This window comes from Chiloscyllium plagiosum, unplaced genomic scaffold (genome assembly GCF_037043375.1).
Source record: "Chiloscyllium plagiosum isolate Xiang-an unplaced genomic scaffold, Cpla_swu_hap1 HiC_scaffold_2, whole genome shotgun sequence".
Taxonomy (NCBI): Eukaryota; Metazoa; Chordata; class Chondrichthyes; order Orectolobiformes; family Hemiscylliidae; genus Chiloscyllium; species Chiloscyllium plagiosum.
Genome location: NW_028270140.1, coordinates 131558724 through 131583693, shown reverse-complemented (window position 1 = coordinate 131583693; position 24970 = coordinate 131558724). Strand labels below are relative to the sequence as shown.

Sequence of the window (24970 nt, the reverse complement as noted above, 5' to 3'; positions counted from 1 at the left end):
ACAGCGTGTGTGTTTGTGAGAGGGAGCATGTTTGTGTGTGTGTGTGTGAGACTATGTGTCGGCATGCTTGAGAGAGTGAGTGTGTGAGTATGGCAGAGTTTATGCCTGTGAGAGGGTATGCATGTGAGTGAGAGTGTGTGTGTGTCTGTGTATGCGTGTGAGTGTATAGTGTGACGGGGTCACCTGCAGTGTGACATGAATCCAAGATCCCGGTTGAGGCCATTCTCATGGGGACCAAACTTGGGTTCTGCTCAGCAACTCTGTGTTGTTGCATATCCCAAAATCCACCTTGGAAGACATTCACCCGAAGATCCGAAGCCGAATTTCCTTGACTGCTGAAGTGTTCTTCCACTGTCTGGTAATTGATGCACAGTGTCCATTCATCCATTTTCATAGTGTCTGCATGGTTATGCCAATATACCGAGCCCTGGGTATTCTTGCCTGCAGTAAATGAGATAGACAACGTTGGCCGAGTCACGAATACCTTCTTCGCAAGTGGTGGGTCATGTGTGATTGTAGTTTCCTTGTTAATGCTCTGACACATTTTGCCGTGGTTGCTGAGACAGGGTTGTACATTGTCCTGAAGGCTGGTAGTTTGTTGCAAACAATGGTGTTTAAGGTTTGGCATTTAAAATTGAGAAGTGGAGGCATGGAAAAAATCTTGACGAGGTGGTCATCATCATCGATGTGCTGCAGGCCACAAATAACATAGCGGTTTCTCCGCTCCCAGGATGTACTGGACAATGAAGGGTACCCTTTCGGTTGTAACCTGTGTCTGTCTCCAGACGAGGCCATTATGGTTTCTCACTGTGGTACATCAGAACTGGCGATCGATGAGTTGATCACATTCTTATGAGGGCAGCTTTCAACACCTTCAGGAGTCCATCATGTTCCTCCTCATCTGAACAGATCCTGTGTATGCGTAGGGCTTTCCATAGGAGGTGTCTTTTTTAATATGTTTAGGGTGGTAGCTAGAGAAATGCAACATCATGAGGTTATAAGTAGGCTCGTACACAATCTGGAGGCAGTCAGTCAATGTGACATTTTATAAATTTCTACTTTGGAAATAAAACCAGTCTGACTCCAGGTTGGGACACAGACAGACTCTAACCTTACCTTTAATGCATTATCAGAGCTGAGATGTCATTTCTTTTTATATATACTGACAAAACCTTAAGTTACCTCAGGGAAGCGACTTGAAAGAAATTCTGAGATTTACATATTACTCAGTTGAAAACTGCATTCCCATTCTAAGTGATTCAAGACTTAACAGCCATGTAGGTTTTAATTAATTAGGAGAAAGTTAGGACTGCAGAGGCTGGAGATCAGCAACAAAAAGTGTGGTGCTGGAAAAGCATAACTGGTCAGGCAGCATCTGAGGAGCAGGAGAGTCGATGTTTTGAGCATAAGCTCTTCATTAGGAATGGGGTGGGGAGGTGCAAAGGGCTGAGAGATAAATGGGAGGGGGTGGGGTTGGGGGAGATAGCTAGGAATGTGATAGGTAGATGAAGGTAGGGAGGGTTATGGTGATAGATCGGAGTGGAGAGTGGAACAGGTAGGTGGGAAAGAAGATAGACAAACAAAAACCAACAAAATTAAAAGACTCAGTACAACCCAAGAACAAAAATTATATCATCTACAAAATTCCATGCAAAGACTGCCACAAATACTACGTAGGACAAACAGGAAGAAAGTTAGCCACCAGGATACACGAAACCAGCTAGCCACAAAAAGACACGACCCTCTCTCCTTCGTAGCTCTACACACGGATGAAAAAAATCACCAATTCGACTGGGACAACACATCTATCCTGGGACAAGCTAAGCAAAGACATGCCAGAGAATTCCTAGAGGCCAGGCACTCCAACCACAACGCCATAAACAAACACATAGGTCTAGATACCATCTATCAACCCCTCAGAAAACGAACAGGAAATGACATCACCACAAACCCCAGGAACCCCACCCAGGACAAACATATAAATAGAAAGAAGGAGACAACAGCTTTGCTTCACTTGGAGGTCGCCACTGATGATGTTACCTAGCCAGGTAATGAAACGTCTGGATATCAAACCTACAATTCAGCGAGCAAACCTACCACCATTTCCGCCTCCTACAGTCAGACCCCACCATCAGAGATATATTTCCGTCCCCCAACCCTTTCAGCATTCTGCAGAGACCATTGTCTCTGTGACTCCCTCATTAGGTCCACGCTCCCCCTCCACTCCTTGTACTTTCCCTTGCCACCGCAAGAGATCTAAAACCTGCACCCACACCTCCCCCCTCACCTCCATCCAAGGCCCCAAAGGATCCTTCCACATCTGGCAGAGATTATCCTGCACCTCCAAACACCTCATCTACTGTGTCCGTTGCTCTCGATGTGGTCTCCTCTATTGGAAAGACAGGACACCAACTTGCAGAACGTTACAGAGAACATCTCCGGTAGACACCTACCAAACAGCCCCACCACCCTGGTGCTGATCACTTCAATTCCCCCTTCCACTCCGCTTAGGACATGCAAGTCCTGGGCCGCCTCCATCGACAAATCCTGGCCACCCGACAACTGGAGGAAGAACTCATCCTCCGCCTTGGGACCCTCCAAACACATGGAACCAATGTCGATTTCACCAGTTTCATCTCCCCATCCCAACCGTATCCCAGATCCTATCCTCCAACTTGGCACCGCCCTCTTGAACTGTCCTACCTGCCCATCTTCCTTCACATTGATCCACTCCGACATACCAACATAACCCCCCTACCTTCATCTACCTATTGCATTCCTAGCTACCTCCCCCCAGCACCACTCACCTCCCAGTTAGCTCTAAGCCCCCTTTCATGGCGCCCACATTCCTGATGAAGAGCTTATGCCCAAAATGTCGACTCTCCTGCTCCTCGGAATGCTGCCTGACCGGCTGTGCTTTTCCAGTGCCACACGTTTTGACAGCCATCTAAGTTTGTCTAATACATCGCATCAGATGTATGATGCTTTTATCTTTTACTATAAATTCTGTGTCTGAAGTATCCTGCCCCAATAGCTACCGGATAAATCAGTGGCGCTCCAAAAGCTTGTATTTTCCAATAAACCTGTTGGACTATAACCTGGTGTCATGATTTTCAACTTTGACCACCCCAGTCGAACACCAGCACCTCCACATCATGTTAATTGTGATTGACATCAGTGGAAATGAAAATGGAGAGAAATATAAATCAGTTTGTTGTTTTTTTTCACATTATTGCATTCAAATTTACCAGGAGTAAGCTTAAAGAGGGAAAAGATATTTGCTGTTGTCTCAGCGCTGGGGTATGTGATCAAGATCTGGATTTTTTCCTGATGAAAGTGTGTTCGATTGTTGAGTCAGAGAAAGAGAGCAATCTGAAAAAGCAAAGATATACAAAGTTTTAAGCGAGGTAACAAAGGCAGAGGTAACCTTTGTAAAGAGCTTCAATCTGGGCAGGGTGACTAGGACTGAGGTATACCATTTAATCTCCATCAACTTTCTATTCACTACCATTGAAACTCACAAAAGACCCTTACTGTTTATGTCACAAACATCACAAGAGACAGTTATTCCTTCCCTCTGGATTCTGGACAGCTGCTTTAGCTTCTGCCATTTTACCATGTCTCGCACTCTATTATCCTTCCATTAATAGGATATTTGGTTGCTGTCTCTGTGACTTAGGCAATAGCTAATGTTTGTTCTTTTCAATACTCATGACTGCTGAGGCAACAAAATAGGAATTAAAGAAAGAATAGACAAATAAAATATATACTTACTTTATAAATCACAGAACAGATTTTTTAGATTAGATTAGATTACGTACAGTGTGGAAACAGGCCCTTCGGCCCAACAAGTCCACACCGACCCGCCGAAGCGCAACCCATCCATACCCTACATTTACCCCTTACCTAACACGACGGGCAATTTAGCATGGCCAATTCACCTGACCTGCACATCTTTGGACTGTGGGAGGAAACCGGAGCACCCGGAGGAAACCCACGCAGACACGGGGAGAATGTGCAAACTCCACACAGTCAGTCGCCTGAGGCAGGAATTGAACCCGGGTCTCTGGAGCTGTGAGGCAGCAGTGCTAACCACTGTGCCACCATGCCGCCCACTGTATTTTAAGTATATAAACTTTTGCAGAATATTTCATTATGTCTTAGATTTATTGATAGATTTTCCTTTATTCAGAATTGAATTTTAGGAATTACAGTCAATAAAATTACTCCATTATTGCTGTAATACATAAATAGTAAAACAATCTAACAGTCGTGATTTGGAGGTGCTGGTGTTGGACTGGGTGTACAAAGTTAAAAATCACACAACACCAGGTTATAGTCCAACAGGTTTAATTGGAAGCATACCAGCTTTTGGAGCGCTGCTCCTTCAGCAGGTGATAGATGTCTTTTACTCTGGGCACCCTCACCATCTGCTCAACTCACTCCTCCTCCCTTTCTATCGTGTTAAAAAATCTACCTCTTCTCATCCCTGTCAGTCCTGAAGTCGTCAAACTGGACTTTCAATTTGCTCTCTCCACAGATGTTGCTAGACCTGCTGAGTTCTCCAGAAATTTATTTTTTAAAAACAGATTTGATCATTATTCCACTGTGGTTTGAGAGAGTTTGCTGTGTACAGATTGGGTGCTGTCTTTCTTATTTTACAATAGTGACTGTCTCAAAAAAAAGTGTGTGCAAAGCACTTTGGGACTTAATAAGAGGGATAATTTAAATGAAAATCTTTCTTTACACTTTAAACAGAGAAGATCTGTTGCCTAGACCAACACTCTATCCAACTTGGATCTGAAATCTGACATAACTAACACTCTCTTGTGGAATCAAGTGAAAGTTTCACATTAAGGATAAGCACCATTTATCAATGCTTGCAGGAATCTTTGATTGCAGAATGCCCGGAAGATATTGCTAATGCTTCAAAAGCTTCCATATCCCAAAAAAGATAAAAATCAGTCTCGGAGGAAAATAGTAAGTGAAGAAATACTGACAAGTTGAATTCAGATTAATTACTACATGAATAAAGGGCTTTACTGAGCATTTCAGAATGGTACTGTAATTGTTGGAATTCTAAAGAAAGTGCATTTAAACGCAAATTGAAACATTGAAAAGCACATACATTTTGATTGCAGGAGCCCAATCCTTACTCTATTTTATCTCTGCCACCAAAGAAAAGGTTACACGTTAATAAGCTGACACTGGTCCAAAAGAAATGCACTTGAGACAGAGACTCAAAAATGAATCGAAAGCTGTTTTGCAATCCACAGATTAGATGGAATATGAAAGCTGTTATCAACAGTTCATATGCCAATTGCCGTGTATAATGAAAGCCCCCAGTAGGCCACAAGGCAATCTGAGTAGATTAGACAAAATATGCAAGAGCTTCCATTTCGGCTGCACTCGTTATGTTGAAAACAAAAAGAGAGATGATTATCCACTGTTGTTAACAGATTGCTGAAGTTGCAAAGACTTGGCCCTGGTCGCACATCACTCAGATTATAATGAAACGGTAAACAAATGCTAAAAGTGAAACATGTTTATTTCCCTGGAGAGCTCATTTCCTTTTTCAGGATCTTAATGGCTTGGCTTGATGGTGAAGATAAAATGATTATCATGTCATTTAGCCTTTCCAAGGGTGTCAGGTTATGACGTATATCTGGATTGATGCATGCTATTTAAATGTTTTAACTTTATTTATTAAGCTTTAAGAGGATTTTTAAAAAGAATTTATCGGAAATAAAGGGTTATTTGGAATTGATCCCTTTCCAATAACTGCTCATTTTGTCTTTGGAATACACACAAGTACTATAAAATAGGATACAGCTGCATTATTGAACAACTGGAATCCTTAAACGTGACCTTAAATGATGATGCTCTTCCAACCATCAGGTTGGGAGCCTTTCAGAGCAGTAAATTGACAAGTACAAATGTAGAGATGAGCACTTCATTTGTTTTGTACCAGACACGAGGTACTCACAGAGGTACATTATGTATCAAGCAGTGTTCACCCCTTTTTTGAATTGAATACATGTGGACTGTGGTTCATTTACCCTGTTCTAACATTACCTGTAGCAGTGAAAGTATGCTTTTTAGATATGGGGAAAGGATTTTGAATTTTCCATTTCTTAAACGGCACACAGAGATAATTTTGGTTTGTGTTTCGAACAACAAAGTTTAGATATCCACACTAAAAAGCACACACTTAAGAAGAATAAAACGTGTATTAAACTGCACATTTTTTTTAAAAGGACAATCCATAGAAAACATGCAAGTAGAATGGACTGCAAGTGACCACTTAAAAATAAGGGGGCATCAACTGTAGCCAGAGGAGAAACATTTTCTAACCACAAAAGGTGGTGGTAGCAGAATCTTTGAACAGGTGTAAGGTAGAAGGAGATGGATTTTGATAAGCTGATGAGGGGGTGGGTGTTGTGGTGAAAGGTTATTGGGGTATCCAGGGTTGTGGCATTGAGGTTACAATTGGATCAGCCACAATATTATTGAATGGCAGAACTCATACATTCCCAAGTGACAGTGATTCGTGAATGAATTGCTGAGTTAATGCCAACTTTTCTGCCCCATAGGCACAGAATTATTGTAAACCCACATTAATGCAAAGAGGTTCATAACTTTGTGCATAGGCATAGTCAGGGGACTAGACAGAAAAAATTATGAAACAGACAAGTACTAGACGGAAGGGACTGCAATTAGATTTAGACTGACACTGGGAATTAAAGTGTTAATAATGAGGGCAGATTGGAAAAGGTGGGCTGGCATTCATTTCAGTATAAAAGGTTGATGAGAGTATACAATCTTGATGCTTAATATGTTTAAAGGACATGACACCAGTTCTTTCACTGGTGACAGAACCTAGGGCATGGGGATGTAACCTTAAAATTCGGACCAGGCCATTTAGGGGAAAACTCAGGGAGCACAACTTTATACAACAGTATGAGATATTTGGAATTCACTTCTGGAAGACTATGGGTGCTGCGGTGTGAATAATGTAAATAGTCTCTGTGGTGGTAATATGGTGTGCAAGAAATTGATCAAAAGGCTTTAGGTGTAAAATTATGTTCCTGGCAGCACCTCTCAACTCTTGCTGCCGCACTGCATAAAAAAGAAACCGAACATCCAAACTAAAAAAAAATCGCAGTTTCAAATAAAAGCAACTTGCATTTATGTTGTATATTTTTCTTGTCCTCGGGATGTTTCCAAGCAATTCTTAAACTAGTCTGAAACGTGTGAAGCACAATCACTCCACTGAATTGTGCATAGCAAGATCCTGCAACCATCACTGCTTAATCGGAGGCTTTGCTGCAGGAATAAAATAAAATTCTTTGCCACTAACAATTTTACTTTGATGGAACAACAGAATCACAAGTTCTTTCACTGGAAGAGTGAGAAAAATAATAAACAGAAAAACATATCAAGTGATGATTTGTATTTGTACTCTTTGACAGAACTTTTAAAGATAAACTGGACCTTTAACTGCAAAATGGCTGTAGGCATTAACTGTTTGAAATGACCAACTTGTTGTCATGTCTGGAATCTCTCTCACAACCTTGTCAGGAAGCCAGAATAAATCCAAGGAAACATGAATGACCATCCCTAATATAACCTCGGGCATGGAGTGACCAACCAAGTTCACAGGCTTGACAAGAGGTCACATTTAAAAATATTCCAGGTGGGTTCCCACACAGGGAGGAACCCTCAGGCATCTGCCTACCTCAGCAGATTACAAACTGTGACAGACTGTGCCAACCACAGGATAGGCAGATCAGGGAGGGATTTGCTCTTGAACCAGTCGACTGATTATTAAGAGGGCAGAAACAAACACTTTGTGTGTGTGTGTGTGTTCAGGAAGCCAGGTAAATCTGACAAAACTGAAACGGAACTCTGAGGAAAGCCGCGGCATCATTCCATATCCTGCAATTCCACCAGAAATAAGATTGCTAGTGACTCATGACTTAAAGTTCCCTGCCATCACAGTCATTCATTCATTCTGTAGTTCCTTACCAAAGATTTTATATTTTACATATATATAATTAAGTAAATGCATACACAGGGCAAGCTGAAGCAGCTCACTGTTAATTCTAACAACAAAAAACTTTGCACAGTGCTTAAAATACATTAATTAGTTAACTTCCACTGTTTAGAAAACAGGCTGCCAACAGTTTGCAGGTCATTTGCTTGAATGACAAGTACAAAAAAAAGAGACTTGGAAAGTATGGAAGTAGTAAATGAGATTTTCCATGATGCAGCTTCAGGCCAATGTTGTTGAGGCACTCGGGCTGATTTCTAAACAACTTCCACTTTTGTTTATTGACTCAAAATCAATGGTAATTGTTTTATTCTTTGGAATAAATTTGCTACAAAACAAAAGAAAGACATCTATTAGTCCATGTATTGGTAAGATGCACAGGCACAAACATTACATACCACATATTCATACCCAAACACAGATCCTTGGCTCTTTGTCTGCTAATGTTTCAGCCGAGGCCTGTGGTATCCTGATGAAGGCTCATCAACTTGAAACTTTGGCCACAGCCTTTACAGGGATTTTGGTTGCTGGCCGGTTTCTTTTTCCACAGATGCTACAAGACCTGCTTAGTATTGCCAGCACCTTCTGTTTACACAGCCAACACTCTCATAAATACATGAAACATTATGAAATCCGCTCTTCCAGTTCATTAACTCACCTAACCCAAAGCAGCCTTTCAATCTGAACTGGTGCTTCATTTGTGGAAAAGATTTGCTGCAGTCTTAGGGGAGCTAATTTGTACCAGGTCAGAAAAGAAAAAACAACTTTTAATTGCCTTTGTGAAGTCTGCTATTTACATCATGGGACTAGTTCCAGGGGGAGTAGCAACACAATGTGGACTGTCTCTAGTCTATCAAATTTGCGGTGATATTGCATTTGGATTCGACACGATGCCAAACGTTGTCAAAAGCTGGTGAGAATTTAGAATCTGCAGATACAAATATGAGGTACAAGGTAAAAAAAAAGACCTTATGAGGTACAAGGTAAAAAAAAAAGTATCTTTTCAGACCTTTACACGTGGGTGAAGAAATCAGCCCTCGGCCATAATGAATGTCAGCCCTGATAATAAAGGCGGAGAAAGTGAGGACTGCAGATGCTGGAGATCAGAGCTTAAAAATGTGTTGCTGGAAAAGCGCAGCAGGTCAGGCAGCATCAAAGGAGCAGGAAAATCGACGTTTCGGGCATAACAAGGGCTTATGCCCAAAACGTCGATTCTCCTGCATTCCTGAAGAAGGGCTTATGCCCAAAACGTCGATTCTCCTGCTCCTTTGATGCTGCCTGACTTGCTGCGCTTTTCTAGCAACACATTTTTAAGCTCTGATAATAAAGGCTACAACAGTCTGTGAGGTGGGTGCATAGTAAATGAACTATCAAGATCCAGCAATTTTAATATTTTTAGGGGCAGTCGACAAGTTTGTCCGCTTTCACCATTGTTGTTTACACAGGAGATTGAGCCACTGGCAGAGGCCATCGTAGGGACCTCAACATATCTGCCCCAGAAGTGGGGTCAAAGTCACATAAGATTACATTGTATGCAGATGATGTTATCTTTTCGTCAAACCCAGTAGTTTCGGTACCTCACCTGATCTAATATATGAATTCGTTTGGTGCCTTTTCAGGCTACAAAATTGGAGGCCATGCCTATCGGAGGCCTTCGGGAAATACCTGATGCTGAGGGCGAATCCAGATTTCCTTTTGAATGGTTGCGGGGTGTTTTTTAGGTATATTCATTACTGCCATCTTTGATCAGTTATTTAAGGCGAACTTTGTCCACTTGTTTGACAAAATTAAATAAGATCTTCAAAGATGGGAGGCCCTTCCAATATCCTGGCTAGACCGGATAGCCCTTGTTAAAATGAATATCCTCCTTTGTTTGCTATACCCATGCGAATGCTTCCTTTGCTCTTTCCCAGACAGACATTCGGGAGACAATTACTGGCAGGTTCAGCTCTTTAATTTGGCACCATAAGGAGCCCCTTATCAAGCTAAGCAAATTGCAACTTGGGGGAGTAGATCTCCCGGATATTAAAAACTACCAATTAAGGTCTCTTTTATCTTATATGAGCAACTGGGCCTGCGGGGATTAGGCGTCAATATGGTTAGATATTGAAGCTTCTCAAGCAAAATGCCCCCTTATCAGTCTGCTGTTCTTCAACAAAATGAGGGCAGTAACCGAGTATTGTCATAACCCAATAATTACCAATACTGTTAAAACATGGAGGGCAATACGGGAGAGCGAGGACAATATAGACAAAACCTCATTTCTTACCCCTATAATTGGTATACTGGGTTTCCAACTGGGAATAATGGATTCCGGGTTTAAACTATGGGCAGCTAGGGGGTTTTCTTACTTGGGTGATGTATTTGAGGGAGAAACAATGATGTCCTTTGATCAAATAACTCATAAGTACAGACTATCTAGTAAAGACCTTTTCTGCTTTTTTCAGATCAGGATTTTAGTCAAAAAAGAACCACACTTTTAACTGACTCTTACACAGCCGACACAGAAGAGGGTGATCCGTGCTAAGAACACATTCTCTGTCAGCACTCTTGATCATCTGTTGGAGAGTGGCCCCTCAGAAGAGGCTGAGTGTCTTTGAGGTCTGGGAGAGAGAATTGGGGTTGAGATCTCCTCTGAGGCATGGACAGATATTTGGGAAAACACAAGAAGGATTTCAATCTGTAATAGGACCCATGCCATGCAGCTGAAGATTCTTCATAGAGTCCATCTGGCCCCAGATCATCTCTCAAAATTCAATGTGGGAGATTCTTTAACATGTTCCAAATAGAATGACTACAGTACTCTCACTCATTGCTTGCAGTCCTACTACAGACGTCATACATACTGGAGTGCAGTGGTAGGTTTGATGGAGAGGATCTTAGGGACCGGACTGGAGCTGGACCCAGTCTCTCTTCTTTTGCGCCTGTCCAGCGTACCTTACTTAGACGTGCATCAGAAGAAACTTTTCAATATCCTTACTTTTTGCGCAAGGAAAAATATTCTATTATGTTGGGTGACTGAAAACATCACCCCAGCCCCCCAAACCCTCCAGGTCTGTCGGGTTGGCATAAGCTTGTCATGGAACACATCCCTTTGACCTTTTCCACATGTATGGTGTACCAAAAAACTGAGGATTTCTATTAGACATGGCAGCCCTTTTCGGATTACCTAGTTACAGACTTATCTGCCACTCTAATAAGGGCTTTTATATAGCCATGATGAACGAGTCCGATGAACCTAGCATCCGGAGAGGAAGAATCCCAAACATATGAATGTGTATTAGTTAATGCTCTTGAAAATTGAGAGATTTTGTTTTGATATGCTGAGCTGTATTATTTATTATTCATTTTTGTTTTTCTTCTATCCGTTTATTTACCTTGTTTTGTATGTATATTCACGAGTGTAGTTTTGTTAAGTTTGTATTGATTGAGTTGTGTTGTTGGTTTATTATAATATTGAAAAAACATTTTATTGAAAAATATTTTTTAAAATGGACTATCAAATCGTTGTCCACAGTACCTGTCAATGTGGAAAATTTGTTTTTTTTTATTCTAATGTAGAACGTGCATGTGTTCAATTCGCATCAGGTCTGATACAGCTATCTCAACCAAAAACATTGTGAAATTATTCGTAAGATCTTCAGGGAAAGGACACAACAGGTTCTTTATGAACGAAAGTTAAAAGTTAAAAGAAAGCTCTTTTCCCTTCAGAGAGTAAAAGTTAACAGCATCCTCAAAAACTGCAATTAAGACCCATGCTCAGCATGGATTACATTCCTATCAATGAGTAGGATTTTGAAGGAAAGGAATGTTTGCTAATTGAAGTGTAGATAGATTAGAGAACACCTCGCAAAATTTACAGTATGAACAAGTGAGAAGAGTCAGACATTCTGACACTTGACTTCCACATTTGTAATTTCTCTATTGATACTCGGGAAAGAAGCATGAGACTTTCTGTTTAAGGAGACTAACAGAATCTATGGTACTGGGGAATGTGTGTGCATGTGTGTGCGGCGGGGTGGGGAAGAGCACAAGAGGGCACGAGAAAGCACTCGCGAAAATACAGAAACAGAGAAACAGAGACTGAGACAGAAAGAGAGAGCGAGAGCGCGAGAGAAAGAGCGAGAGCGCGAGAGAAAGAGCGAGAGCGCGAGAGAAAGAGCGAGAGCGCGAGAGAAAGAGCGAGAGCGCGAGAGAAAGAGCGAGAGCGCGAGAGAAAGAGCACGAGAGAAAGAGCAAGAGCGCGAGAGAAAAAGAGAGTGCGCGAGAGAAAGAGCGAGAGCGCATGAGAGAAAGAGCTTGCGCGAGAGAAAGAGCGAGAGAAAGAGCAAGAGCATGCGAGAGAAAGAGCTCGCGCGAGAGAAAGAGGGAGAGCGAGAGAAAGAGGGAGAGCGAGAGAAAGAGGGAGAGCGAGAGAAAGAGGGAGAGCGAGAGAGCGCAAGCGAGCACGAGCAAGCACGAGCGTGCGCGAGAGCGCTAGAGAAAGAGAGAGCGCGAGAGAAAGAGAGAGCGCGAGAGAAAGAGAGAGCGCGAGAGAAAGAGAGAGCGCGAGAGAAAGAGAGAGCGCGAGAGAAAGAGAGAGCGCGAGAGAAAGAGAGAGCGCGAGAGAAAGAGAGGGCGCGAGAGAAAGAGAGAGCGCGAGAGAAAGAGAGAGCGCGAGAGAAAGAGAGAGCGCGAGAGAAAGAGAGAGCGCGAGAGAAAGAGAGAGCGCGAGAGAAAGCGAGCCAGGGAAAGAATCAGAGATGTACAGTGCAGAAACAGACCCTTCAGTCCAACTCGTCATGCTGAGCAGATATCCCAACCCAATTTAATCCCACCTGCCAGCACCTGGTCCATATCCCTCCAAATCCTTTCTATTCATATACCCATCCAGATGTCTTTTAAATGTTGCAATTGTACAAGCCTCCTCCACTTCCTCTGGCAGCCCATCCCATATACATATCACCCTCTGCGTGAAAAAGTTGCACCTTAGGTCTCTTTTGTACCTTTCCCCTCTCATCCTAAAGCTATGACCTCTAGTTCTGGACTCCCTGACCCCAGGAAAGGATTTTGTCTATTTATTCTATCCACACCCCTCACGATTTTATAAACCTCTATAAGGTCAACCCTCAGCCTCCGATGCTGCAGGGAAAACAGCCCCAGACCGTCCAGCCTCTCCGCATAGCTCAAATCCTCCAACCCTGGCCACATTCTTGTAAATCTTTTCTGAACCCTTTCAAGTTTCACAACATCTTTCCGATAGGAAGGAGACCCGAACTGCACGCAATATTCCAACAGTGGCCTAACCAAATGTCCTGTACAGCCACAACATGACCTCCCAATTCCTGTACTCAATACTCTGACCAATAAAGGAAAGCATACCGAACGCCTTCTTCACTATCCTATCTACCTGTGACTCCACTTTCAAGGAGCTATGAACCTGCACTCCAAGGTCTCTTTGTTCAGCAACACTCTCTAGGACCTTACCATTGAGTGTATCAGTCCTGGTAAGATTTGCTTTCCCAAAATGCAGCACCTCACATTTATCTAAATTAAACTCCATCTGCCACGTCTCAGCTCAAACTTAGTGCTAAAGATTATCTGTTGATCTTACCGACCTGTGTCTATTCATTATACCTCCGATCTGCATAACTTAATGTCACAGTTGTTTAAAAGAAACCCAAGGGATAGACCTTCAGTCAGCTACATACTGAAGATCCATTTTTAGCTAGAAGAATTGACAACTTGTTTTCAGCGGACGTGAGTATTGTGTTTTCCAATTTTTAAAATAAACTGTAGAAATAATAACTAAGGCACAGTTTTTATCATAGGAATTCCTACAATACGGAAGTAGTCATTTCGCACATTGGGTTCACACCTTCTGAAAAGCATCCCACCCAGACCCACCCCTCTACTTTATCCCTGTAACTCTGCATTTCCCATGGCTAATCTATCTAGGGTCTACATCCCTGGACACTATGAGCAATTTAGCATGGCCAAGCCACCTAGCCTGCACATATTTGGACTGTGGAAGGAAACCGGAGAACCTGTTTTAGAAAGCTTTGTTGTTGAAAAATAGTTGCATTGTGGCATGTCACATTACAGAAGATATGTCTGTAACCAGTGTGTGGGAGAAATGTAGTGCTCAGTTCTTGTCTTGAAATGTTTCCATTGCGAGTAGACAATGGTAATTTGGAAGACCATTTGTGTATTTTCCATGATTCTTTTTCCCAGTTTTTGTTCTTTTTCACAAAGTGTGAATGGAGGTTAGGCATGTACTTTTATACCTAGGTTTGAATTTTGTTTAGGACTGTGGCTGGAATGATAAAGAAGTTGAGCATTATATAAGGTTAGAAGAAAAAGTCTATGAAGTTGCCAGAAACACAAGAATTGGGAGGGTTTTAGAATACCGCACAAGACCACCAAGAAACGGGATAGAGATAAAGAATTCAGTGTGAATGTAAATTAGCAAAAATCATTAAAACAGCCTGTAAAAGTTTATATAGTTATGTAAAAGTAAATATTTGCCAAAATACATTTGGATCAATTACAGGCAGAGTCAGGAGAATTTATACAGCCGACTAGAGAATTGGCAGGGAAGCTAAATAGTTACTTTGTCTCTGTTTTCACTGAGGAAGATATTAGAAATTTCCTGCAACCAGAGATCCAAATGGATTGCAAAATGAAGAGTTGAAGAAACTTTAGCTTTTATAAGAAAATTGTACTGGAAAAATTAATGAAGCTGAAAGTTGATAATTCCCTAAGAATTAGTCATAATTCAAGAGTGATGGTGATGGCTGTCGAGGTACTGGATGCATTAATGATCATCGTCCAAAATTCTCCAGATTTTGGAATGATTTCTGTGGGTTAGAAGTACAAAGTGTTACCCACTGTTTAAGATGGAAGTGAGAAAAAAAGAACAGAATTACAGACCTATTAGCTTTGCATGTTGCAAACTTGGTACAGTTATGTGACAGTGTTACTAACAAAACCAACTATACTAAGTGTACTTGGATTTACAAAACATCAAAAGGTTAGTTAACAAAATTTAAGCACAAAGAGTAGCAAGTAACATACTGACATGGATTAAGGATTGGCGAATAGGCAGAAAGTAGGAATAAGTGGGTCATATTCATGTTGGTAGACTGACTAGTTGGAGGACCGCAAGGATAAGTACATGGGGCCCCAGTGTGCAGGATATATATCAATCATTTGGATGTGGGAGCCAAATATAATATTTTCTAGATGACACAAAGAAAATGGCAAAGAGAGAGAGAGAAAGAGAGAAAATGAAAGAGAGAAGGGGGTGGAAGAGAAAAAAAATGAGGAAAGAGAGAGGGGAAGAAAGAAAAAGAGAGAAAGAGAAATAGAAAGAGAAAGAGAGAAAAAAAGAGAGAGACAGGAATTTTCTAAATTAGGAGATCTGAATGTATCACCAACGGACAGATGGTTTCTCTTGAGACCAAGTTATATTGCAAACACAAGACCTTGTCTGTAATGCATAGTGTTACAGAATTGCACATTTGCACCATTCATGATATCTATCTATAGCAGCATGTTGCTCACATAATTTACAAGCCCAGGATTCTCATTTATTTGGAATGGAACTTGCTCATTGGAGGTACATCAAACTAGGCAATGCACAATGTAAAACAATAGATCCATCTCATTATGCCGCAAACTCATGTTGTGTTTTCCAGTAAGTAAGCACACCATTTTCCTGATGCTGAGAGCAGTGCATATGGTTTAAAGGATACTACAGGTCAGGATATAATAACATTTTTTTTTTAAATTACAGCCCAGAAACAGAAGACACTCATAAATCCACTAAAAATCTCGGAGAGAATTCTTTACTGAGAAAATGTTTAATATATGGAACTTGCCACCGTAAGAAACTGGTAAGGGTATTAGCAAAGGTGCATTTCAGGAGAAACTAGCTTTGTACACAGGTAGAAAGGAAAAGAAGGATACGTTGTTTGGGCTGAATCAGTAGGCATGGGAAAAGCTTCATGTGGAGCACCAACAGTGGATAGGACCTTGAGCTCAATGGTTTCTTTCTGGGGTATGTGTAGTTTAACAGATGGTCAGCTCAGTTGGCCTAATGGCTGGTTTGTGACGCAGAGTTAACTCAACAGCATGGCTTCAATTCCTACACTGACTGAGGTTACCATGAGGCATGGTGACCCGGAGCTCTTTTCTAAGCTGTAATTTTGAAAAAAACAGTTATTGCCCTCACTTTCAGTTGGCTGTCTCGAATGCCCTCTGCTTCTCAGGGACTATAGTGGCTTCACTTTTACCTCGCATACGTGGATGCATACTGTAGCCAGAAATGCAAATAGAAAGCACAAATACATACTCAAAGTAAGCACCATAAATGTTGAATTCAAACAGAGGAGGAATGCAAAAGGAATCAGAGTAGATAGAAGAATAAAGGAAAGCAACCTCAGTACTAGAAAGAGGAATCTGTGAGCAGTTCCAAGGTAGTAAAAAAGCTGCAGAAATCCAACATCATACTCGAACTGATGGAGAAAGATACATCTAAGGAAAATGCATTAAGAGCATATGGATCCAGCTGGTGTGGGATAGTTTTACTACATTTCAAAGAAGGGGACAACAGAGATGAGGGAATTTTTCACAAATCGGTCAATGACAAAGTTTAATGCCTCCTTCAGTGGTTTCTAAAGCCTGCACCTTCCCATTGGAAGCTGCGATCTACATGGGCATTTCTCACTGTTCGTCATGTGAAGTGTATAGGCAAAAGAAAAGAACAGAAGCTGTAGAAAGCTCCGTGAAGAATTAATTTACAACATCTCAAGTATTTGGAAATTGTAGTCAATGGTGTGAACTTAGCAGGTTAAAACGAACCAGGTCAAATTGATGTCAAGAGATCATCTGACACAAACCCTCCCAGACGTTTTAAAAGGACATGATTGCGTGGCCTAGACTGCAGTGCCTCAAGCCAGTTAGTGAACTGATGATTTATTCGGTGGTCTCAGAGGTGCTGGGGATGGGAGGTAGTGACAAATAAACAATAAACAACACTCAATAGCAGCTGAGTCAGGTGATCAGTCTTGCACATTGTGAGCCAGTGTACATGAAATAGAGCATCATATCATCAAAATCACTAACCACAACCCAGTCTGTTTTTACTGACTGTATTAAACCTGCCACTTGACTCCACTTATTTAGGAAAAGGCTATATATTGTGTTAGCACAGTAAGGCATTATTCCCGCACTAATCCTTGTTGACTTGGTTCTGAAAGCACCTGGAGATTTAGATTACAATATTGCACACCATCTACTCACCTGCATTGTACACCAGCCATGTCCAACATTAGCTTTGAGGCCTTCATTTCTGGCATGTCACGGTACTTATCTGACATGTAAGTAACTTTACTTATGCCTGCAGACAAAAGAAAAAAAAATGCATTCAAATAAGCAGAAGTCTGAATTAAGGCAGAGTAATTTAAGGGATATTTAGCAGAGATGTGCAATATAATGAGAGGCTTCACAGAAATTGTTTCCATTAACCGGAAGGATAATAACCAGAGATGGATGGGTAGACTTAACTTAATTTGCAAAAGTAATGAGAAGAAAAGATAAGAATTGATTTCACAATGCCAGTTATGATGGTCCAGAATGGTGACAGAAGCAGAATCATAGAGAAGTACAGCATGAAAACAGACCCTTCGGCCCAACTCATCCATCCATTTGCCAGCACTTGGACAATATCCCTCCAAACCCTTCCTATTCATGCACCGATCCAGGTGCCTGCTAAATCGTGCAATTATACCAGCCTCCACCACTTCCTCTAGCAGCTCATTCCATACATGTACCACCTTCTGCGTGAAAACGTTGCCCCTTTAGTCCCTTTTATACCTTTCCCCTCTCATCCTAAACCTATGCACTCTAGTAAGGATTCCCCCACTCCAGGGAAAAGACCTTGTCTATTTACCTTATTCATTCCCCTCATAATTTTATAAACCTCTATAAAGATCACCCCTCAGCCTCCGACACTCCAGGGAAAACAGCCCCAGCCTATTCAACCTCTCCCGGTAGCTCAAATCCTCCAACCCTGGCAACATCCTTGTAAATCTTTTCTGAACCCTTTCAAGTTTCACAGCATCTTTCCGATAGGAAGGAGACCAGAATTGCACGCAATATTCCAACAGTGGCCTAACCAATTCCTGTACAGCCGCAACATGACCTCCCAACTCCTGTACTCAATACTCTGATCAATAAAGGAAAGCATACCAAATGCCTTCTTCACTATCCTATCTACCTCCGACTGCACTTTCAAGGAGCTATGAACCTGCACTCCATGGTCTCTTTGTTCAGCAACACTCCCCAGGACCTTACCAAAATGCAGCAGCTCACAGTTATCTAAATAAACTCCATCTGCCACTCTTCAGTCCATTAGCCCATCTGATCAAGCTTCCATTGTAAACTGAGGCAACCTTCTTTTCTGTCCACTACACCTCCAATTTTGGTGTCAGCTGTAAACTTACTAACTATACCTCCTATGTTCGCATCCAAATCATTTATATAAATGACGAAAAGTAGTGAACCCAGCACCGATCCTTGCGGCACACCACTGGTCATAGGCCTCCAGTCCGAAAAGCAACTCTCCACCACCACCCTCTGTCTTCAAGCCAGTTCTATATCCACATGGCAAGTTTTCCTGTATTCATGAGAGCTAATCTTGCTCACCAGTCTACCATGGGAACCTTGTCGAATACCTTAATGAAGTCCATATAGTTCATATCTACCACTCTGCCCTCATCAATCCTTTTTGTTACTTCCTCAAAAATCTCAATCAAGTTCGTGAGGCATGATTCCCCACACACAAAACCATGTTGACTATCCCTAATCAGTCCTTGTCTTTGCAAATACATCTACATCCTGTCCCTCATGATTCCCTCCAACAACCTGCCCACAACCGATGTCAGGCTCACTGATCATTGTACCCTGGCTTTTCCTCAACATCCTTCTTAAACAGTGGCACCACGTTAGCCAACCTCCAGTCTTCCGGCACCTCACCTGTGACTATTGATGACACAAATATCTCAGCAAGTGGCCCAGCAATCACTTCCCTTGCTTCCCACAGAGTTCTAGGGTACACCTGATCAGGTCCTGGGGATTAATCCACTTTTATGCATTTCAAGACATCCAGCACTGCCTCCTCTTTAGTAAGGACATTTTTCAAGATGTCACCATCTATTGCCCCACATTCTATATCTTCCATGTACTTCGCCACAGTAAACACTGACTCAAAATGCTTGTTTAGTGTTTCCCCCATCTCCTGTGACACCACACATCAGCTGCCTTGCTGATCTTTGAGGGGCCCTATTCTCTCCCTGGTTACCCTTTTGTCCTTAAGGTATTTATAAAAACCTTTTGGATTCTCCTTAACCCTATTTGCCAAAACTATCTCATGTCCCCTTTCTGCCCTCCTGATTTCCCTCATAAGTATACTCAAGTCAATAAGTTTGAAAAGGACATTGGACAAATATTTCAAGTGGAAAATATTGCAGGGATATGGGAAAAGAACACATGAACACAACTAACTGGATACTTCTATTAAACAGCCAGCATAGGTACCTGCATTGACCCATTTCCCTTATGATGCTATAAATGTGTTTAAAATATACTGTGCGCTATTTTTGTATAATATGTATCTGAACATACTTGGTACAATGAAAATAAAAAATGCTAGAAATCACAGCGGGTTAGGCAGCATCCTGTCATGTGTGCGTGTGCTTGGTGTGTGACAGAGTGAGTGAGAGAGCTAACATTGAGTTTAGATTACTCTTCATCAGTCATCTCGACTCGAAATGCTAGCTTGCTTTCTCACTCTCCATGGATGCTGCTTGACCCATCGCGACTTCCAGCATTTTTTTGTTTGCAGTACAGATTCCAGCATCGGCAACAACTTGCTCTAAACTTGCTACAATAACTGGTTTGAATATCATCGTGATCTTAACAAACTGCTAAACAATCCCACAGGACCCATAGCACTAATCACAAAGTAGTTCACAGAAAACATGGATGGCAATGCCATTTCACGAAATGATCATATATTTGAATAGAGTTGGCTAGATAAACACAGCACCACATACGCAGCCTACTGTAATGAATTAAATAGATATTAAAACTGTTAGGAATACTTAGTCAGCATTTGGAAGAGAAAAATGGGTTAACATTTAGACAGAGTGCTTTGATCAGCTGAACATTTTAGATGCTCAGCATTCAGTTTCTTCCTTTCAGAGAATACGCTGTTCACTCAGATTTGTACTGGGTTACAGCATTCACAGTTCCTTTTAAATCAGTATCAAGTCAGAATTATGTCCTTTTCAAGTAAATATTCTGTTTCTCTACTTACAAAATTTCCAGATTCTTTTTAAATAAAGGGAAGCTAAAAATTGCTATGATAGAAATCAGATAACCATAGTTACCAAACCAAAATAAAAGACTGGAAATTCTTGTAGCTCAATGCACTGAATGGACAATTAATTGCTTTATTAATTGTTAACAATTAACTGACATGCACTATAGCTTCCACCAAGATGGAAACATTGCAAGAAAGTAGTTAATTTGCTTTCACCTCCAATCCGGTTCCCCTTGTGCTGATATCTTGTGCATGCCCAAATTCAACTCCCCTGCTATTGGTAACCATGAACTCAGTTGCTGAGGCCAAAGTTTTGAAAATCTCTCCCTAAACACTTCTTATGCTCTTTCTCCTTTTAGACGTTCCTTAGAACCTAACTATTGTACCAAAATACCCTAATATTTCTTTATGCAGTTCAATGTCACATCCGGTTTGATAATGATCCTGTGACATTTTACTCTCTTAAAAGGTGCAAAATAAATGCAGTTGTTGTTGCAGCTGTCAGCAGGGTATTCCCTGCTTTGTGAAGATGGTACGAACAGGAAGGCAGGTCTTCAGTTTAACAGCTCAATTGAAGCATAGTCTTTGATAAAACATCTACCCCTTCAGTACTGCACTGAAATGCCACTGTCTATTCTGTGCTCTTGTATTTGATTTTGAAATGCAGTCCTCTGAACTGAAAAAAAAGTGTGCTCTTTACTTAACCAAGTTAATTTAAAAGGGCACCCTTTAAAATCTAACAAGTGCTTAGCTCCCTCAAAAGAAATGGCTGAAACACCAGGACAAACCCAGTCTCAACACTATTACATGAAGTTTCAACAGATGACATCTCACTTGCTTATTCAAGTGCAATATTAATACATATTCTTGGGCTTAACAAGGCTACAAAGAAACAGTTTAAAGGCAAATACTGTCATCTGTAGCCGACGATTCTAATTTGATAATGGGAGATTTAGAGATCAGCATCTGATCAGAAACTACATAATGCAGCGCTAATTTATCAAGAAGCTCCAAGAAGTACAATATCTATGAGTGAGTTACATGTGTCCAGTTTTAGTGGAAGGTGGGATGAGGAGGCAGGGAATTCAGGATTATCTAATAAATAGATCTGAAACAGTTAGATTGCAATACATAATGCTGAATATAATCTCTCACACCCAGTCCCCAGACTCCCCCCATCACTTCCTCTAAACCCAGAGCGATGGTTGTGGTTTCAATTTGAAATTATTAAAGGATCGAAGTGCTAGCAGTTTCTGAAAAGTGATCTTGATTTGTCAATACTGTAGAGAGCTCATCACTCACTTGAACAGCAGTGTTAATGATTTATGAGGTCCATAAGACAAGCAAAATAACTCCTTTAAATCATCCAGCACCATCTCAGTGATAATCTGTTCATGTTAACTTTTTGATGTTGGGCTGCAGCGTAAAAATTGTCTTTTCACAGATGGCTTAAATCAGCTGCCTTTTGTTTCAGAGGGCAGTCTTTTTTTTTAATTCATTACATGAACATGCACATTGCTGACCGGTCCAGCTTTTATTGCCAGTCCCTAGTTGCCCTTGAAAAACTGACGGTGAGCTGCCTTCTTTAACCACTGCAGTCCACCTGCTTAGGTTAGTCCAAAATGCCCTAAAGGAGGGAATTCCAGGATTTTGACCCAGCAATGAAAGAATGACAATATATTTCCAAGCCAGGATGATAAATGGCTTGGAGGGAAACTTGTAGGTGGTGGCGTTTTCATGTGATCTACTGACCTTGTATACTTCATTTATGAGAAAAGCTTCCTTCATTTCAATAATGTCCAGTCATGAAAGCTCATACTTCAAATTACAATTCCCAAAGTGTGTAAATAATTACTGTACAAAACAGGAATTCACACATTTTACGTTGCAAGGCAGTACTCCAATCATTGTTTCACATATAAAGAATGAACTGGAGGAACTCCTACATTTGTACCATATAATTTTCCACGCACTGAAACAAGGTTGAAATGCCTTATCTGGAACGCAGCTTTCAACATAAAGACAATAAATACAATTCCAAAAATTAGTGTCCTGCTTGCAAACCTCTTGGCTCAGTGTGTGATGATACTATGGCTTTAATAGGGTATATTTGGTCTTGGTGTTTTTTTTTGTGAAGGAAGGTTGAGACACAGGTGCGAAGCAATGTGCTTCAAAGCCTAACGTGAACAGCTTGTGAGGCCTTGGTTTTTTTCCCTAAATTCGGAACAATAGAAGCAGTCTGAATATGTGGGGTCAAGCTCCTACAGAACTAGGTTTTTAGTTTTTCCAGTAGCAGTTGCTGCTAGGAGTTTGATGCGGACGTGGAAATGGTTTTTCCTCTGTTACAACTAAAAGCTGGGGGTTCTCTTCCTACTGCTCAAATTGCATATGAAACAATCTATTTACTGAATTTGCCTTTTCCGAGGGTATGTTACTGGGATGTTACTATATTGGAACAGTTACTGTTTAGTAGTTAAATAATCTATTATTCTGTAAAGTTTTCCAACAGAGTTGTTATTCCATTTTTTATCTTTTCTTATATTTTAACTAAAGTGTGTTTTGCTTAAAACTGACCAAACGAATTGCATCTGGAGCTCAACACCTGGTACGTGTCTTTAAAATAAGAAAAAAAGTTAATGTCTAGGCTATCTTCTTCATATATTTTGAGGAGTTTGGCCTGGTCCATAAGAAGTGTCTGTTGAAACATTAGGTCATGCAGATAATTTATATTAGTATATTGAGGCCTGAAACCAGGTCCACTTACAATAGGTAGAAGTGGCCATAGGTAAATACTTACCCAAAAAAAAGTTTACTGTGACTTTTGTAATGTATGTACTGATTTATAATTTATCCAGAATTCCCTAGATTCCAGAATGTCACAGCAGATTAGAAGTCAGCAAATGTAGCTCCCTTATTCAACAGAGATAAAAAGCACAAAAAAAACTACAGGCCTCTGAGTCTGACATCAGTCATTAGAAAATTGCCGTAATTATTAAGGGAATATTAACACTGAAAAAAATCATTATGTCATTAAAATCAACTTTTTTTGTGAACGAGAAATTGTGTTAGACAAATTTATTAGTTTTTTTTGAGAGTATAACTAAACAGATGACGACTTAGTGGTATTATCACTAGATTATTAATCTAGAGATCTAGGCAATATTCTTGGACTTGGGTATGAATCCTGCCATGGCAGATTGTTTTTTTCCCAAAGCGACTGAGAGGAGTAATTTAAATTTGCTGGTGATTCAAAGCTAGGTGGGAACATCAATTGCAAGGTCAACAGGAAGACACTGCAAAGAGATATAAACATGTTAAGTGAGTAGGCAATAAGGTAGGACATGGAATAATAAGATAGGAAAATTTGAGGTTATTCGCTTTGGTAGTAAGATTGAACTGTTAAACTGAAGCCCTGTATGCCTACTATGCAAACCTATGTAGGCAACACCAACCAACCTTCCCAAAGAATAGGGAATGTCCTGTTGATCACCACAAAGGGATAGATTTGCCCATTTTTAGGCTCTGTTATTTTCAGAGAGTTTCATGTCAAATGATGGCTCACAGTGACTTTGCTCACACTGTCTTCTGCTCCTTACCTTATTTCACTATGCAACCAGTCCTTTTTGCTGTCCTTTTCATGCAATTGTGCAGTAGTAGGGGCCTGTGCCCGAAACGTCGAATCTCCTGTCCCCTGGATGCTGCCTGACCTGCTGTGCTGTTCCAGCAATAAAGTTTCAACAGTAGTAGGGGCGAACTTCCACCTGCTGCCAGGACCTTCTGACTTACAAGCCGCTTGTGCCACACCAAAAGCCTGGACATACAGCACTTCAGATGCTGCAAGCCAGGAACTCTCGAGCTGTCCTCCCAAGAAAACAATATACCTCAGGAAGAGATACTCTCCAGATAGTGACCTGGTGGGTGGGGTAGTTGAGAAGGCAGCCAGGGCCACAGCTACCCTTGGCACAGAGCAACCGGTCATTGCTGTCTCCAGGATCAGACAGGAAGACACAGCAGGGCAGAGAAAGGTCAATAATCTTCTACATAACAGGACTAGCAACTTCACTATTGTATGCAGCATTGCCACTCAATGGCTCTCAAACACCTCGCCCATCATAAATGCTCACTCTTCTGGTCAAAAAGCACAGTAATCCAGAGAGGATGGCAGGCTCCAAGTAAGTAAGCACTCAGAAATGAAGCTAAGAGCTAGAACATGCACCCCAGGTGGATGCATGAGGTGGCTGAGTGTTCTTGTGCACAAAGGCAGCTGGTAGAAGCATGAAAGTTAATAGTGCCCCTGAGCTCCCAGACTGAAGTCCTGAAGGGCTGAAGTGGATTCAGAGTTGTCTGAAATCAGTCCTGATCATTTACAGATGCCATTTCAGTAGACAAAGGATGGAAAAGGAACATGCTGGTAAAGGGACATTTAAATGGAGGCCCAGAGAAGCAAGCAGCAAGCTGCATCCACCAGGTAACCACTCAGACCTTGGGGTCAGGATCTGTCACCGTCTTACCTTTTCAGGAGAGGAAGGGAGAATGGTCAGCTGCATAGA

At 41.3% G+C, this 24970-nt stretch overlaps 1 protein-coding gene across 1 annotated transcript in view; it reads right to left on the bottom strand.

The window, feature by feature from the left end:
- Positions 1-6211: 6211 nt before the first annotated feature.
- The window catches only part of dctd (dCMP deaminase), a 72881-nt gene continuing 54122 nt past the window's right edge, over positions 6212-24970 (bottom strand). Inside the window, exons 5-6 of the mRNA XM_043705236.2 lie at positions 17339-17435; positions 6212-8381 (exon numbers count right to left, since the gene is read on the bottom strand). Of these exons, the coding sequence (XP_043561171.1) occupies positions 8276-8381; positions 17339-17435 (203 nt within the window). The 3' untranslated portion in view covers positions 6212-8275. The remainder of the gene's footprint in view (positions 8382-17338; positions 17436-24970) is intronic.